General features: G+C 58.2%; 1 protein-coding gene across 3 annotated transcripts; it reads left to right on the plus strand.

Moving 5' to 3' along the window:
- Positions 1-654: 654 nt before the first annotated feature.
- Positions 655-16,930, plus strand: pla2g6 (phospholipase A2, group VI (cytosolic, calcium-independent)). 3 transcript variants are annotated; one of them, XM_088606427.1, is made up of 17 exons: positions 655-724; positions 4,129-4,360; positions 5,789-6,004; positions 6,721-6,904; positions 8,039-8,226; positions 8,570-8,666; positions 9,269-9,451; positions 10,278-10,386; positions 11,297-11,416; positions 12,456-12,546; positions 12,664-12,827; positions 12,921-13,071; positions 13,484-13,620; positions 14,115-14,269; positions 14,549-14,716; positions 15,528-15,601; positions 15,742-16,930. In XM_088606427.1, the coding sequence occupies exons 2-17, from the start codon at positions 4,146-4,148 to the stop codon at positions 15,884-15,886; spliced, it is 2,397 nt and encodes a 798-aa protein (XP_088462553.1). In that variant the 5' UTR covers positions 655-724; positions 4,129-4,145; the 3' UTR covers positions 15,887-16,930. The 3 variants fall into 3 exon arrangements, with proteins under 3 accessions (XP_088462553.1, XP_088462555.1, XP_088462554.1); XM_088606428.1 differs by having other exon boundaries at positions 683-1,011; XM_088606429.1 differs by lacking the exon at positions 11,297-11,416.
- Positions 16,931-17,030: the final 100 nt, after the last annotated feature.

Consider the following 17,030-nt stretch of genomic DNA (forward strand, 5'->3'; position numbering starts at 1 on the left):
AGTGCCCACGATTGCATTTCTGCGCGTATTAATGAGAACTGAACGCAAGTGAATAGTTGTAGGTAACGCTTTCCCTCGCCGTATAACCTTCTGCACTTGAAGAGCTCCCGAAGGCATCTTTCGCCACTGACAGCCCAGGATCGTATATTAGCGAAAAGAAGAGCACGTTAAAAGTATGTTGAGGTAGCTGCGTCAGCCTGCGTAGGCTGCAAAGGAACAAGTCAAGGTTTATTCCGCGCTGAGAAGAGAAGAAAGGAAACACAACGTTTCGGCGTCTTCTCTTTTCAGCAGGGAATAAACCTTTAACTTGTCCCCATGTAACTATGTTCCCCCGCCTCTAAGGGTCATTAGTGCGTACGTGCCTCTGTTTTGAAAAAACACGTCTGTGGAGAACTACTGAAAATAATTCGACCTAGATCATCCTTAACGTCCAATCACATCACCATCCGTTCGCAGGCTCTGACACACAGTGCTGACATACGGGGTGTGCGCCTTTTCACCTTACAACACGGTAAAATAAAAAAAAAAGCTCAACCAAACACCCTATCCCCCTCTTAGCTCGGGCTTTTCTCCGTGATTGGTTTACGCCCGCGAGGCGGGCAGCGATCGCTCTCTGCGATTGGCTCCTTCCAATGTCTATCTCCTCTTGCGTGACGCAAGGTTGGTTGGCGGGCAGAGGCCGTGTTTGCTGTCAAAGGATCGAGGTGAGAAGTCAAGCCGGCAGGTAAGAGGATAGGAGCTCAGGCGTTAATGCTCTCAGGGCTGAATTACTGTCGGGCGCGATGGAGGAGAGGCTTCGGCGGAGGCCAGTGTGTGTCTGAGCGGACGGCGGTCGCAGGAGCAGGCGGCAGACGTACAAAATAAGGGCTTCGGCGTTTCGCTGGCCGGCTGGGTCACGAGTGTGGGGGGGGCAGAGTCCCGCATCACACAGACAAACACACGCAGGTCTCTTCGTGTTTCGGCCACGGCCGGGGCTGGGGCCCTGAAGAACTGGTGATTATTATTCTGAAGGTAATGTTTGATTCACCCCCACCACCTACCCTCACCCCTCAAGACTGACCCCCCCCCCCCAATTTCGGACAAGGGAGAGAGACGATACCGGTTTTTCCAGTCGGTCGCTCCCGGGACGGGACGGGACGAAACCAGCCCGGTGTTGCATTTCCGTGGCCTGGCCGGCTTGCCTCTCCGGTGTCCGGACAGGCCGGTCCGTCTGCAGGGGTGACGTCTGGAGAAAAAATAATTAAATAAATAAATAAATGCCGGTCCGAGCATCTTAAAAAAAACTTGTTGGGGCGACGGAGGACGCAGCACGGTGTGTGTGTGTGGGGTCCCCTCTCTCTCACTCTCAGCCCTGTCCTGTGTGGCCAGTGTGACGTGTCCACCCTGTGTCCCCTCTCTCTCACTCTCGGCCCTGTCCTGTGTGGCCGGTGTGACGTGTCCACCCTGTGTCCCCTCTCTCTCACTCTCAGCCCTGTCCTGTGTGGCCAGTGTGACGTGTCCACCCTGTGTCCCCTCTCTCTCACTCTCAGCCCTGTCCTGTGTGGCCGGTGTGACGTGTCCACCCTGTGTCCCCTCTCTCTCACTCTCAGCCCTGTCCTGTGTGGTCGGTGTGACGTGTCCACCCTGTGTCCCCTCTTTCACTCTCAGCCCTGTCCTGTGTGGCCGGTGTGACGTGTCCACCCTGTGTCCCCTCTCTCTCACTCTCAGCCCTGTCCTGTGTGGCCGGTGTGACGTGTCCACCCTGTGTCCCCTCTCTCTCACTCTCAGCCCTGTCCTGTGTGGCTGGTGTGACGTGTCCACCCTGTGTCCCCCCTCTCTCACTCTCAGCCCTGGCCTGTGTGGCCAGTGTGACGTGTCCACCCTGTGTCCCCTCTCTCTCACTCTCAGCCCTGTCCTGTGTGGCCGGTGTGACGTGTCCACCCTGTGTCCCCTCTCTCTCACTCTCAGCCCTGTCCTGTGTGGCCAGTGTGACGTGTCCACCCTGTGTCCCTCCTCTCTCACTCTCAGCCCTGTCCTGTGTGGCCAGTGTGACGTGTCCACCCTGTGTCCCCTCTCTCTCACTCTCGGCCCTGTCCTGTGTGGCCAGTGTGACGTGTCCACCCTGTGTCCCCCCTCTCTCACTCTCGGCCCTGGCCTGTGTGGCCAGTGTGACGTGTCCACCCTGTGTCCCCTCTCTCTCACTCTCAGCCCTGTCCTGTGTGGTCAGTGTGACGTGTCCACCCTGTGTCCCCTCACTCTCAGCCCTGTCCTGTGTGGCCAGTGTGACGTGTCCACCCTGTGTCCCTCCTCTCTCACTCTCAGCCCTGTCCTGTGTGGCCGGTGTGACGTGTCCACCCTGTGTCCCCTCTCTCTCACTCTCGGCCCTGTCCTGTGTGGCCAGTGTGACGTGTCCACCCTGTGTCCCCCCTCTCTCACTCTCAGCCCTGTCCTGTGTGGCCAGTGTGACGTGTCCACCCTGTGTCCCCTCTCTCTCACTCTCAGCCCTGTCCTGTGTGGCCAGTGTGACGTGTCCACCCTGTGTCCCCTCTCTCTCACTCTCAGCCCTGTCCTGTGTGGCCAGTGTGACGTGTCCACCCTGTGTCCCCCCTCTCTCACTCTCAGCCCTGTCCTGTGTGGCCGGTGTGACGTGTCCACCCTGTGTCCCCCCTCTCTCACTCTCAGCCCTGTCCTGTGTGGCCGGTGTGACGTGTCCACCCTGTGTCCCCCCTCTCTCACTCTCAGCCCTGTCCTGTGTGGCCGGTGTGACGTGTCCACCCTGTGTCCCCCCTCTCTCACTCTCAGCCCTGTCCTGTGTGGCCGGTGTGACGTGTCCACCCTGTGTCCCCTCTCTCTCACTCTCAGCCCTGGCCTGTGTGGCCGGTGTGACGTGTCCACCCTGTGTCCCTCCTCTCTCACTCTCAGCCCTGTCCTGTGTGGCCGGTGTGACGTGTCCACCCTGTGTCCCCTCTCTCTCACTCTCGGCCCTGTCCTGTGTGGCCGGTGTGACGTGTCCACCCTGTGTCCCCTCTCTCTCACTCTCGGCCCTGTCCTGTGTGGCCGGTGTGACGTGTCCACCCTGTGTCCCCTCTCTCACTCTCGGCCCTGTCCTGTGTGGCCGGTGTGACGTGTCCACCCTGTGTCCCCTCTCTCTCACTCTCGGCCCTGTCCTGTGTGGCCGGTGTGACGTGTCCACCCTGTGTCCCCTCTCTCTCACTCTCAGCCCTGTCCTGTGTGGCCGGTGTGACGTGTCCACCCTGTGTCCCCTCTCTCTCACTCTCAGCCCTGTCCTGTGTGGCCGGTGTGACGTGTCCACCCTGTGTCCCCTCTCTCTCACTCTCAGCCCTGTCCTGTGTGGCCGGTGTGACGTGTCCACCCTGTGTCCCCTCTCTCTCACTCTCAGCCCTGTCCTGTGTGGCCGGTGTGACGTGTCCACCCTGTGTCCCCTCTCTCTCACTCTCAGCCCTGTCCTGTGTGGCCGGTGTGACGTGTCCACCCTGTGTCCCCTCTCTCTCACTCTCAGCCCTGTCCTGTGTGGCCGGTGTGACGTGTCCACCCTGTGTCCCCTCTCTCTCACTCTCAGCCCTGTCCTGTGTGGCCGGTGTGACGTGTCCACCCTGTGTCCCCTCTCTCTCACTCTCAGCCCTGTCCTGTGTGGCCGGTGTGACGTGTCCACCCTGTGTCCCTCCTCTCTCACTCTCAGCCCTGTCCTGTGTGGCCGGTGTGACGTGTCCACCCTGTGTCCCCTCTCTCTCACTCTCGGCCCTGTCCTGTGTGGCCGGTGTGACGTGTCCACCCTGTGTCCCCTCTCTCTCACTCTCGGCCCTGTCCTGTGTGGCCGGTGTGACGTGTCCACCCTGTGTCCCCTCTCTCTCACTCTCGGCCCTGTCCTGTGTGGCCGGTGTGACGTGTCCACCCTGTGTCCCCCCTCTCTCACTCTCAGCCCTGTCCTGTGTGGCCAGTGTGACGTGTCCACCCTGTGTCACTCAGTGTGTAAGAGGTTGCTCTGTATTGTACAGCCAATACAGCTGTGTGTCTGTCCTCCTCTGTGTGCCACACATGCGGGGATTCTGGGACTGAGTTGCAGAAACCCTCTCGGGGTGTAAGGGCTGACCTGTGCTGTTGAGTTGAGTGTGTGTTCCCCCTCCTCAGAGCGGCCAGGCTGTGCGATGCAGTTCCTGGGGCGGCTGGTGGGGACGCTGTCCTCCGTGTCCGGTCTGTTCTCCAGCCCGCACCGCGTGCGGGAGGTCCAGCTGTCGGAGTACGGCGGCGGGGGCCGGACCCTGCTGCAGCAGGAGGGCCGGCTGGCGCTGTACAGGAACGGCCCGGCGCAGTCCTGGGACTGTCTGCTGCTGACCCCCGAGACCCCCGGCACCGCGCTCAGGTGAGGGAGCGGGTAATGGCACTGCGTGTCTGTGGGGCGGTGTGAGAGTGGGGGGGTGTGTCGTGGGTGTGTGTGAGCGCATAATGTCACCCCATGTCCCTGGGGGTGTGTGTGTGAGCGCATAATGTCACCCCATGTCCCTGGGGGTGTGTGTGTGAGCGTGTAATGTCACCCCATGTCCCTGGGGGGGTGTGTGTGAGTGTGTACTGTCACCCCATGTCCCTTGGGGTGTGTGTGTGTGTAATGTCACCCCATGTCCCTGGGGGGCTGTGTGTGTGTGTGTAATGTCACCCCATGTCCCTGGGGGTGTGTGTGTGAGCGTGTAATGTCACCCCATGTCCCTGGGGGGGTGTGTGTGAGCGAATAATGTCACCCCATGTCCCTGGGGGTGTGTGTGTGTGTGTAATGTCACCCCATGTCCCTGGGGGGCTGTGTGTGTGTGTGTAATGTCACCCCATGTCCCTGGGGGTGTGTGTGTGAGCGTGTAATGTCACCCCATGTCCCTGGGGGTGTGTGTGTGAGCGTGTAATGTCACCCCATGTCCCTGGGGGTGTGTGTGTGAGCGTGTAATGTCACCCCATGTCCCTGGGGGTGTGTGTGTGAGCGTGTAGTGTCACCCCATGTCCCTGGGGGTGTGTGAGTGTGTAGTGTCACCCCATGTCCCTGGGGGGGTGTGTCACCCCATGTCCCTGGGGGGGTGTGAGTGTGTAATGTCACCCCATGTCCCTGTGGGGGTGTGTGTGAGCGTGTAATGTCACCCCATGTCCCTGGGGGGGTGTGTGAGTGTGTAATGTCACCCCATGTCCCTGGGGGGGTGTGTGAGTGTGTAATGTCACCCCATGTCCCTGGGGGTGTGTGTGTGTGTGTAATGTCACCCCATGTCCCTGGGGGTGTGTGTGTGAGTGTGTAATGTCACCCCATGTCCCTGGGGGGGTGTGTGAGTGTGTAATGTCACCCCATGTCCCTGGGGGGGTGTGTGAGTGTGTAATGTCACCCCATGTCCCTTGGGGTGTGTGTGTGTGTAATGTCACCCCATGTCCCTGGGGGGGTGTATGTGTGAGTGTGTAATGTCACCCCATGTCCCTGGGGGGGGGTGTGTGAGTGTGTAATGTCACCCCATGTCCCTTGGGGTGTGTGAGTGTGTAATGTCACCCCATGTCCCTGTGGGGGTGTGTGTGTGTGTGAGTGTGTAGTGTCACCCCATGTCCCTGGGGGGGTGAGTCACCCCATGTCCCTGGGGGGGGGTGTGTGAGTGTGTACTGTCACCCCATGTCCCTTGGGGTGTGTGTGTGTGTAATGTCACCCCATGTCCCTGGGGGGGTGTATGTGTGAGTGTGTAATGTCACCCCATGTCCCTGGGGGGGTGTGTGAGTGTGTAATGTCACCCCATGTCCCTGGGGGTGTGTGTAAGGTCCTTGTGTCCGCCAGGCTCTTCCAGGTGTCCTCGCAGGAAGACGCCATGAACTGGTTCCCCCAGTACACCCTGAAGCTGCCCCCCTTCTACGAGAGCATCCGGCCCCCCCTGCGCCCCGAGACCCTGCAGCCTATCACAGACTGCCTCCGCAGCCACCCGGACTGGTCCCCCGCCCACATCGCCGTGGAGACCGGGCTGAGGGAGTGCCTCCGGCACAACTACGTCCTGAGGTGAGGGGGGGGCGCGGGGGCACGACCCGGGAGAGGGAGGGGTGCGGGGGATTCGGAATGACCCTGTTCTCGGAACAACCTTATCCGGCAGCTCCGTCACCCTGCAGCTCCCAGCTGGCAGCCCCACTGGAGCCCAGCAGGGTGAGCCTGGCCAGGACCTGGAGGGGAGACTCCTGGGATCAACTGAGGCTGCTGCTGGGAGAGGTGTGAGTGGGGCCAGCAGGGGGCGCTCACCCTGCGGTCTGTGTGGGTCCTGATGCCCCAGTATAGTGACGGGGGACACTACACTGTAAAAAGGCGCCGTCCTTCGGATGAGACGTAAAAACCGAGATCCTGACTCTCTGTGGTCGTTAAAAATCCCAGGGTGTTTCTAAAAAAGAATAGGGGTGTCACCCCAGTGTCCTGGCCAAATCTCCCCCTGGCCTTTACCAGTCATGGCCTCCCAATAACCCCCCTCTCTGAACTGGCTCCATCACTCTGCTCTCCTCCCCACTGAGAGCTGGTGTGTGGGGAGCGGACTGGAGCATCATCCAGGTGGGGGTACACACTGGGGGGGGTGGAGGGGATCCCCGTGACCTGTCCAGCGCTGTGAGTGGGGTGTCCAGAAAAGCGCTCTATGAGGGTATGGAATTATTATTCATTCTTCTTGTTCTCCTCTTTCCTCTTCTCCTCCGCTCGTCTCCCGTCTCCTCTCTCCCCCCCCTCCTGTGTCTCAGTCAGATAAACAGTCGGGACGGGGTCGAAGGGCGCACCCCGCTCCACCTGGCCTGCTCCCGCGACGACGCGGGGTGCGCGCTCGAGCTGCTGCTGGAGTGCCAGGCCAGGGCGGACATCGCCGACCGCAAGGGGGAGACGCCCCTGCACTGCGCGGCCCGGCTGGACAGTCCGGCCGTCATGGAGGTCAGTCCGTCTCTCTCTCCGTCTGCCCCTCCGACTGCGCGCGGGCCGGGCCGGCAGCTCGGAACCCGAGCGGGGCGCCCCGTCTGGCCCCCCGTCCGGCCAGGCACGAGTCCCTGGTCGCCACTAGGGGGCGCGCGCGCATGGCTGTGGCTCATCCTGCTGGAGAGCTCCCACCCCCGATCAGGAAGTCAACCAGTCCTTTGGGACGTCCTGGTGGCTTCAGAGGTGAAGCAAGCTAGAATAAATAAATGTGTTAATATGCATCTCGAGGCGTTTTTGTGGTTGTTTTTCTGTGCCGTGAAAGGTTATTGAAAAATCCCGTCATGCGCCGTGAGTCGGAAAGTTCCGTTGAGCGGTTTTATTTCCGTCGTCGCCTCTCGGTTTTTAAAAGCCGTGTGCGGATTCTGCCCGGGGGAGTGGAGAGATGGGCACCCTGGTGGCGCAGTGCTCAGCATTCAGTTCCCAGGGTGCCGTCTGTGTGGAGTTCGCATGTTCCCTCCCCCCCCCCGGTTCTTGTAGGTTTCCTCTCACAGTCCCAAATCATGCTGGCGGGTTAATTGGCTTCTGCGAAAACGGGTCCTGGTGTGAGTGTGTGTGAGTGTGTGTGAGTGTGTGTGAGTGTGTGTGAGTGTGACACCTGCGATGGACCCTGGGCGTACCCTGCCTTCCGCTGTTGCTTGCTGGGATAGGCTCCATCCCCCCTGTGACCCCGTTCTGGATAAAGCCATTGGAAAATGGATGGCTGGAAGGTTGCCGGTTCGTATCCCGCGGTCGACGGAGAAATCCTACTCCGTCGGGCCCCTGAGCGAGCCCCTTCACCCCAACTGCTCCAGGGGCGCCGTGTAAATGGTCGACCCTGCGCTCTGACCCCCAGCTTCTCTCCCTGTCTGTGTGTCTCACGGAGAGCAGGCTGGGCTCTGTGAAAAGACACATTCCTCGTGCAAGAAATTGTATCCGGCCGATAAAGTGCTCCGATCTGACACACGCGCTGTGATTTGTCCAGCAGCAGGATGTCAAGAGTGTCCCGGGGTGGCGGTGTGCTTGAGCTCTGCGCGAGAGAAGGCCGTGGGGGGCTCTGTCTCGGTGCCCCTGCCCCGGCGAGTGACCCCTGCCCCCCCTGCCCCCCCTGCCCAGGTGCTGTGCTCCCGCCCCGGCGCCGCGCTGGACGCCCTGAGCGCTTCTGGGGAGACGGCCCTGCACGTGGCCTGCCGGCTGGGGAGGGCGGAGACGCTGAAGGCGCTGCTGGAGGCGGGGGCGCGCCCCGACATCCTCGGGGGGCACGGCTACCCCATCCACATCGCCATGAAGTACAAAGAGAGGAGGTGAGGGGAGAGGGGGGTTCCCCCAGCCGCATGGTCATCCTGAGAGCATCCCCCCTACCTGCCATTCCTTCAAGATCCGTCTCCCCTTCTCTCTTAATCCACTGCCTCTCCCTCCTCCTCCTCCTCCCCTCTTACTGCCTCAGTCTCTCTCTCTCTCTCTCTCTCTCTCTCTCTCTCTCTCTCTCTCTCTCTCTCTCTCTCTCCTCGTCCACCCCTTCCTCTCTGTCCTCTCCCGTCGGTCAGCCAGCGCACCGCGAGCTGCCCCCCCCCCCGGCCCCTGTCACAGCCCGCCTAGTAACGGAAACTCTCCCCCCCCCCCCCGTGCATGTGTGCGTCTCTCCAGCTGCGCGGAGGCGGTCCTGGACGCCAGCCCGGCCCAGCTGTGCGCCGAAGACCCGGTGTACGGCGGGACACCCCTGCACTGGGCCAAGACCGCCGAGGTGAGGGGGGTGTGGGGGGGCTCTGGAAGAAGCCCGGCCGCCTCTTCAGTCTAGTTATTCCGGACAAGTGTGAGCTGCTGTCCCCGCAGAGGTTCATTTTTCAAAGGCAGCTCTGATGGTATTAAAATTGTTCCTGCAAAAGCTCAGGCCTGCGTCTGGGGAAGAGCTCGCCCGCCTGGGGTCCTGGGAGCTCCTCCCCGGACTGCCGGTGCTGCTCTCTCGTCCCCTCCTGCCCCCTGCCTGTCTCTAACGGCCTGTCTGTCTGTGTGTGTCTGTCTGTGTGTGTCTGTCTGTGTGTGTCTGTCTGTGTGTCTGTCTGTGTGTCTGTCTGTGTGTCTGTGTGTGTCTGTGTGTGTCTGTGTGTGTCTGTGTGTGTCTGTGTGTGTGTGTCTGTGTGTGTGTGTCTGTGTGTCTGTCTGTGTGTCTGTCTGTGTGTTGTGTGTGTGTCTGTGTGTCTGTGTGTCTGTGTGTCTGTGTGTCTGTGTGTCTGTGTGTCTGTGTGTGTGTGTGTGTCTCTGTGTGTCTCTGTGTGTGTGTGTCTGTGTGTGTCTGTGTGTGTCTGTGTGTGTCTGTGTGTGTGTGTGTCCGCGGTCGCCCTGCAGATGTGCCGGCTGCTCCTGGAGCGCGACTGCCCCATGAACTACCTCAGCAAGACGGGGGAGACCGCCCTGCACGTCCTGGTGCGCCGGCAGCGCGTCGAGGCCGCCATGGTGCTGCTGACGCACGGCGCCGACCCCAACGTGCGGGGGGAGTCCGGCAACACCCCCCTGCACCTCGCCATGAAGGTACGGGCCCCCCCCCCCGCGCACCTCGTGGTACGCCCCAGCGCTCCCCCCGCTGGGGTGTGATGGTCAGGCCTGCTCCCAGGTTCTGGTTGGACCCGTTCTGTGAGGAGTTTGCATGTTCCTCTCCATGGCCGAGCTTGTGCCAGTTTCCTGCCACCTTGGCAACACGATGGCGAGGTTAAGCAGCTTCTCTAAATTGTTCGTGTGCGTGTCCTACCAAGGACTGGCATCCCATCTAGGATGGAGTCCCGCCTGGTGCCCTCTGCTTCCGGGATAGACTCCGGCTCTCCGTTGCCCTCACCAGGGATATCCGGCTGTCCGATGATGGATGAATGGATTTGAGCTTTTATGTTGTCACGGCCTGCTGCGTCTGCAGAATATTGTTTACAGTTTTGTTCACCACGTTATAGTCAGCTCAAAAAGTTGCGGTTGCCGTGGTGTTCCTTGTGGTCCACAGAAGGGTGACCAGGTCCCTTCCTGACGTGACCTAGCCTCTTCGTGCTCTTCAGCCTCACCTGTGCGACAGGAGCCAGGGGACACTCCAGCAGTGTGAGCGTGGAAGTGCGTTGGAGACCTGGGGGCGCTTCATTTCACAGAGGGTTGTGGGGAAAATCGAACAAGCTGTCCCGTCTGCTCTGGCTTCTTTCAGGAAATCGGGGATCATTTCAGAGATCGCCTGATCAGTTAGCTATGGGCTCGACCAGCTGGACGGGCGGAATGTCCCCCTCCCTCCCCCCCGTTCGTAAGCTGCCCTGTGTTGTTGTGGCATTGTGCGTCCCTGACCCTCCGTTTTAGGATCATGGCCGTGTCATTTTCCTGTCTGCAGCTGGACCACATGGAGCTGATCAAGGCTCTGATCGTTTTCGGGGCGGACGTGGAGACCCCGAATGATTTCGGGGAGACCCCGGGCCTCATCGCCGCCCGCATCAGCAAAGGTGAGAGTTCGGTTCCCCCTTCCACCCCGCCCCGCCTGCCGCGCACACGGGTCCACAGCGTCGCGTCGGCGTCCCCAGTCCTTGCGCCTGGCCGACCTGCGCTGACCGTGCCGATGTGCCAGACGAGCTGGGAACCAGGGCTCGTCCAGGGCCTGCAGCCAGCGTGGCTTCTGCCAGCGCGGCCTTGTAAAATCGAGATTCGCAAGAGACTAGAATCTAAATAACAACTATTCCACAGCTCACCTTGAAGGCCCAGAGTCTGGGACATATCTACATCCATTGTGAACTCGCATGTACTGTATAACCAGCATGTCTGTGGATCTCCGTGTGCTGAATGTTTAGAGTACATGTACAACAGCGTGTCAGTTTAGACTGAATAGAGCTGCTCTGTACATAATGGCATTAATTTACAGAAATGGATACCTCGCCCTCTCTGCACTGCTCCAGCCATCATGTTTAAGACACTGACTTGTCACGTGTGTGTGCGTGTGTGCGTACACCTTCTGAACACAGCTCCTGAATACAGGATACTGAGAGTCAGATGGTTATTTAACTTTTTAGAACATGGCTTTTGGAATCAGTTGTTAATCTGCTCCAATACATGAAATGCATGTGTTCAAAATGATGCGATCTTAGACGCTGCCTTCCCAGACTCCTCCCTTCCCTGCAGCTGATTGGCTGGCTGCCCGTCCTGTGAGACACAAGCGGACCAATCAGCTGGTCCGATTGGGCCAGTGAGTGAACCCGCACTCCAGCCAATTAACTAAGGAGGGTAGGAGGGGGAGGGGCAGTTGATTGCCCTGCCAGTACGAGCATGTACAGTATCTGTGTGTGTGTGTGTGTGCTGTTTCCTGGTGTCTGTGTTGTAGGTGTGTTTAACCCTCGCCTGTTCTTGTGTGGCTGTGCGAAGGGGCCAACAGGAAGGTCCTGCTAAGCATGCTGTATAGTGTAGGAGCAGACCGCTGCCACCCACCTTCCCCAGACACATGCTTGCCGACCTTCAAGAGACCACGGCCACCACCGACTATAGGTAACGCCTCCCCTCTCTCCTCCTCTCCCTCCTGCCCCCCTTCCACCTCTACCTTCCACCCTGTCCTGTCCTGTCCTGTGACGAGGGGCCCTTACCCCCCACTCGCTTCCTCCTTTCTCTGCTCTGCCCTGGTGCAGTGAACGCCTCCAGCCACACAGTTCACATGAAGTCCACACGCTGGGCAAGGGGGAAGGGCTCCAAAATGAGCAGTTTTATCTCTCTCTGTCTCTCATCTCTCGGTGTTTCATGTGGCCTCATCCCCAGTGCCAGAATAGAGACGAAGGTCTGAACCTCCGGGACTGGGCCACATTCTTGTGTATTTGAGACCTGTAACGTGATAAGTTCTCCATGAACGTCTTAATGAAAGGTGAAGAGAGCTTTATTGAATGCGGAACACGAAGTCGTATGATATTATTCCAACAAAACAATCCCACAGTACGGAACCTTGGGTGAATAAGGGTGTGAGCCCTGAGTTTTTTAGTCCATCCGTCCTTACGGATCTGCTTCGTGTCAGTGATATGTGGGGCTTTCCTTGCCTGAAAAGCTCACTCCGGGTCTTTCCATAGCATTTCAGTGATCTCTTTAGAGAGAAGTAGCCTCTTCCTGGCCGCTCTCCCATGAAAATCATTCCCTTTCAGTGGGGTTTTCTTGGCACTGTAGCCGTCTGTCCCAGTACAAGGGCAGTTACAGTAGCTGTAAGGCTTGGGTCTGTACTAAAGCATGATACAACTAGAAGATGGCCATGTGGATTTACTGTGTGCAGATGTTTCTATGGAACGTGCATGCCACACTAACTCCTAACGCTAGATTTTGGGCCTCTGTTGGATATTGGGGCCACGCTGCTTCCGAGAAAACTTTGCAAAAAGAGCAGGAGTCCAGGACACAGGAAATGAATTGAAATGATGGATGATATGGATCTGTTCTTTCAGTCATTGCCAGTTAGGCAGGTCAACTGTGATTGGGTGTGTGGGATAGCATCGAGCTCTCCCATTGGCTCAGCTGAACACCCTATTTCTTGCTCTCACTGATTGGCTCACAGGGTTTGATGACATCATGCATGTAGCTGCCACTCTAGGGGCGCTGACCCATGGCCAGATGGAAGTGGACGGCTGCAAAACAGGAAACAGGAAGTGAGTCTTGAATTATTTTTTTTTGCCACTTAGAAAGGTGTATTTTCTGTTTGACAGGTGTGCATTACCAGGGTGACAGGGGTATGTGACGGGTAAATCACTGTGTGTGGGTTCCAGATGTGCCAGGCTGCTGTGTCTGGATGGAGGAGGCATCAAAGGCCTGGTTCTGATCCAGCTGCTGATCGCTTTGGAGCAGGCGGCGGGCCAGCCTATCGGGGAGCTGTTCGACTGGGTCGCCGGCACCAGCACCGGGGGTATCCTGGCTCTGGCGATCATACACGGTAAGCCTGTCCGACTGCGGTGGCCTCTCTGTCGAGCTCTCTGGGGTTCTGCGCGTGTTCAGTGCAGCGCGTGTGTGTGTGTGTCGTACGCAGGGAAGTCCATGCAGTACCTGCGCTGCCTGTACTTCCGGATGAAGGACCAGGTTTTCCGCGGCTCCCGGCCCTACGAGTCCGCCCCGCTGGAGGAGTTCCTCAAGAAGGAGTTCGGGGAGGACACCAAGATGACCGACGTCACGCACCCCAAGTCAGTCTGCCTGCTTGCCCCTATCTCTGTATACTGTATCTCTACAGCCCTGTCTGTTTGTGTCTGTCTGAGACTGTGGAGTTTAATGTCTGTCTCCCTGTCCTGGGCAGTGGGGTTAAGCACCTGTCTGTCTGCCTGTCCTGGGCAGTGGGGTTTAGCACCTGTCTGTCTGCCTGTCCTGGGCAGTGGGGTTTAGCACCTGTCTGTCTGCCTGTCCTGGGCAGTGGGGTTTAATGTCCAACTGTCTGCCTGCCTGTCCTGGGCAATGGGGTTTAGCACCTGTCTGTCTGCCTGTCCTGGGCAGTGGGGTTTAGCACCTGTCTGTCTGCCTGTCCTGGGCAGTGGGGTTTAGCACCTGTCTGTCTGCCTGTCCTGGGCAGTGGGGCTTAATGTGTCTCTCTCTGTGTGCCAGGGTGATGGTGACAAGCGTGCTGGCTGACAGACACCCTGCCGAGCTGCACCTCTTCCGGAACTATGACCCCCCCGATCCCGACCGCGACCCCCCCTATGCCCGCAGCGCTGACTTCAGACCCCTCCTCGCTCCCCAGGGTAAACCCTGTCCTTGGCTTCTCTCTCTGTCCCTCTGTCCTTGATCTTCAGCCCTCTTCCTCTTCCTCTCTTCCCCTCCCTCCCCTTGCCCCGGCTCGGAGTAAGCGGCGGTGTGTTGTTATTTCAGAGGAGGAGGAGGAGGAGGTGATGATAGTGGGGTACACACCCGGAGCCCCCAAGCGTAGGAAGGTGACTGAGGAAGGTGTGTGTTGCTGTGCGTAGGGAGAGAGAGACTCTGCTTCTCTTGCATGGGTGAACACGTCGCTGATACAGCAGCACAGGGAGGCCTGGGGATCGGTGGGTGTGCACGGGTCTTTTTCCTCAAGGGGGGGGTTAGTAACTGCACCTCCTCCTTGCTTCACCCCCTGTGGGGTTGGTGTTGTACCCCCAAAAGCACTGGGAATCGTTCGCAAATGCGCGATCGGCCCTCTTCTCCCATCTCTCTCTCTCTCATTCTCGTTTATTTTTCTTCCTTCTCCTCCCCTGCCCCCCAGAACAGTTAGTGTGGCGGGCGGCTCGGTCCAGTGGGGCAGCGCCCTCGTATTTCCGGCCAATGGGGCGCTTCCTGGATGGGGGCTTGCTGGCCAACAACCCGACGCTGGACGCCATGACGGAGATACACCGCTACAACAAGACGGCGAAGGCTCAGGTAGGGGGGAGAGGGAGCGGGCCTCGCTCTCTTCATCCCATTCCCTCCCAGTTTGATCCATTCCAGCCGTTACTGGTCTCCCTTACGATACGGTCCTAGCTTCATCATCCCGACGTCCTTGACGGGGATCAACCAAATCCTTAATCCTGGGAAAAAGAGAAGCTGCCTTCTCCTTCTCCTTCGCCTGTGTTGTTGCACGCGCAGTGTGTGTAAGACCCAAACCGGATCAGATTGCCGCGCAGCGGGATCTGATCCGTGTCTCCCGGTTCCCTGCGGCAGGGCCGGCGACAGGAAGTGCAGAGGCTGGGCGTGGTGGTCTCTCTGGGCACAGGGAAGCCCCCCCAGGTGGCGGTCAACTCCGTGGACGTATTCCGGCCCTCCAACCCCCTGGAGCTCGCCAAATCCTTCGTGGGTGCCAAGGAGCTGGGCAAAATGTTGGTGGACTGCGTGAGTGTCGGAGGGGTGAAGAGAAACGGGCATCACGCGGGGCCCCTGCTGTCCCTCCGCCATGTTGGCAGCTGTAGGAAACAGCATGGTGACTGGCCAGAGTGGAGCACCCTGGGAAGAGTCATGGCAACAGCTCTTAATCCAGGCTTGTCGGTGGCTAGCGCAGTAGACCGGTTTTAGCAACAACTAGGGGATTAGTCCAGTCATGTTACTGACTGCCTCGATGAGGGGAATAGTCCAGTTGTCAGGAATAACAAGGGTATTTGTCGATGCTTAACATTGATTGGTAGAATCATCCAGTATGTGCAATAAACAGGATCCTAGAACTGACTAGAGGAACAGTGTAGTGTTCGTATTAGCTAGTGAATTCATAGTTTTAGCACTGACTAGTAGAATAGTCCAGTTTTCCAAATAACAAGGGTATCAGTCAATTCGTAACATTGACTGGTGGAATAAATAGGGTATTAATCCAGTTTTAGGACTGACTAGTGGAAGAGTGTAGTGTTAGTTTTAGGGGATGATCTTTTTAGCATTGACTAGTGGAGGAGTCCAGATTTAAAAAATATCTGGGGTATTAGTCCAGCCATACAGTACCACTGGCTAGTGGACTAAATCCAATTTTAGAAATAACGAGGGGATTCAGAGAGATGAGATAGGTCCAGTTGTAGTTTAACCAGCACAAAGCTTCAGAGCGCGTCTGCCCAGATTAGCCCAAGACCGGCCTGTTTAATTCGACCCGAGGGGGTCAAAGGTGAGTGCCGAGCGCAGCTCCTGACGTGTGTTGATCCCCTCCCCCCTCTCTCGCTCTCAGTGCACGGACTCGGACGGCTGTGCAGTGGACAGGGCGCGGTCCTGGTGTGAGATGACCGAAACCACTTACTTCCGGTGAGCGAGGGGGAGCGGTCGGGTCTCTGCGCTGCGTGGGAACTCGTGCGCTCCCTGCTCTCTGCGTCTGTCTCTCCCTCCCTCTCTCGGTACAGCCCCCTAATAAACCTCCCTTCTTCTCTCTGTCTCTCCGCCTCCAGGCTCAGTCCCCAGTTCTCGATGGAGGTGATGCTGGATGAGGTGAATGACGCGGTGCTGGTGAACATGCTGTGGGAGACCCAGATGTACCTGTACCAGCAGAGGGAGAAGGTGCAGGCCCTGGCACAGCAGCTGCTGCAGGGATAGCGGCCACCAGACTGGAGTCATCAAGAAAAAAAAAACTCCCGGGGATGGGCACTAGGGGGCACTGTAGACCAGTGGTGCCTCTGGCGGTGCCAGTCCCGTCCTGTCCTTTTCCTCCTTGGTCTTCGTTCCAGCTAATCCTTAATTCCTCCTTGACTGATCCAGAGGCCGGTGTACTAACACCGGTATCGAGTGGTTAAAATGACCAGCTGTGCTCCACCCCCGCCTGACAGAAGACCCCAGATCACAAACCCAGCAGGGCCTGCAGCAGCTGGGGCTTGTGCGGACCACGCAGGGCCTGACGCAGACGCTTGCCTAACGCCCGTTTCCTCCTAGCAAAGACTGACGTCTCTCTCGGACGCCTCTGTGTTGCGTTTCTGTCCAGTTAATCCCTGTTGGGGAAAAGGGACGCCAGCAGGTGCCTCTGTACACAAGGAGCTGGGGGTGTTGGGAGCAACGCTGCCTGATCGTACAGTGGCAGACTCACTGGGGTCCTCCAAGTTGTCTGTGAACTAGTGACCAGACTGCACTGAAGGAACTTGTTACTGAAGGAAAAGAGCAGGGCTCCCCAGTCCAGGTCCTCTTGACCTCTGTGCCTCAGCTCAGCAGCTAGTCCGGGCTACTCTCTTGAGTCGCTCTGTCAAGCCCTTGACCGGACTGCTGCTGTGGTGGTGACTTAGGAATATTTAAAAAGGACAGTGTCTGTAAACCCATTACTGGCACTTGAGAGCAGTACGCAAAATGTGGAATTGTTAATGAGTGAATAAATCTGGTAAACGATCGAGAGCCCAAACAGAGCAGAAGCCAGCTGGGGCTGTGGTCAGGGGAGGCCACCGAGACCAGCGCCGGTGGAAGGGGTGTCCCCCTGCGTGCAGGAAGGCTCCCCGAGATCCTGGCAGGTTAATAATTAACAAAGGCTATTGTTTACAGAACGAAACAATGAAGGAAGTGGTTGTGCTATACTGACCTGGAAACTATACCTCTAATTTTTAAATGCTTGCAACTGATGGTATGAGTAAGCATTAAACATGAAGTCTCAGTTATAAAGATTCGGGTTTGCCTTATTTCTCAACCTTGTTTTGCTGTAAATACAGGTCTTCCTCCCAATTCCTCATTCTTCATTGTCCAGGATGGTTCCTTCAACGCT

Source organism: Lepisosteus platostomus, chromosome 14, assembly GCF_059453375.1.
Source record: "Lepisosteus platostomus isolate fLepPlt1 chromosome 14, fLepPlt1.hap1, whole genome shotgun sequence".
Classification (NCBI taxonomy): Eukaryota; Metazoa; Chordata; class Actinopteri; order Semionotiformes; family Lepisosteidae; genus Lepisosteus; species Lepisosteus platostomus.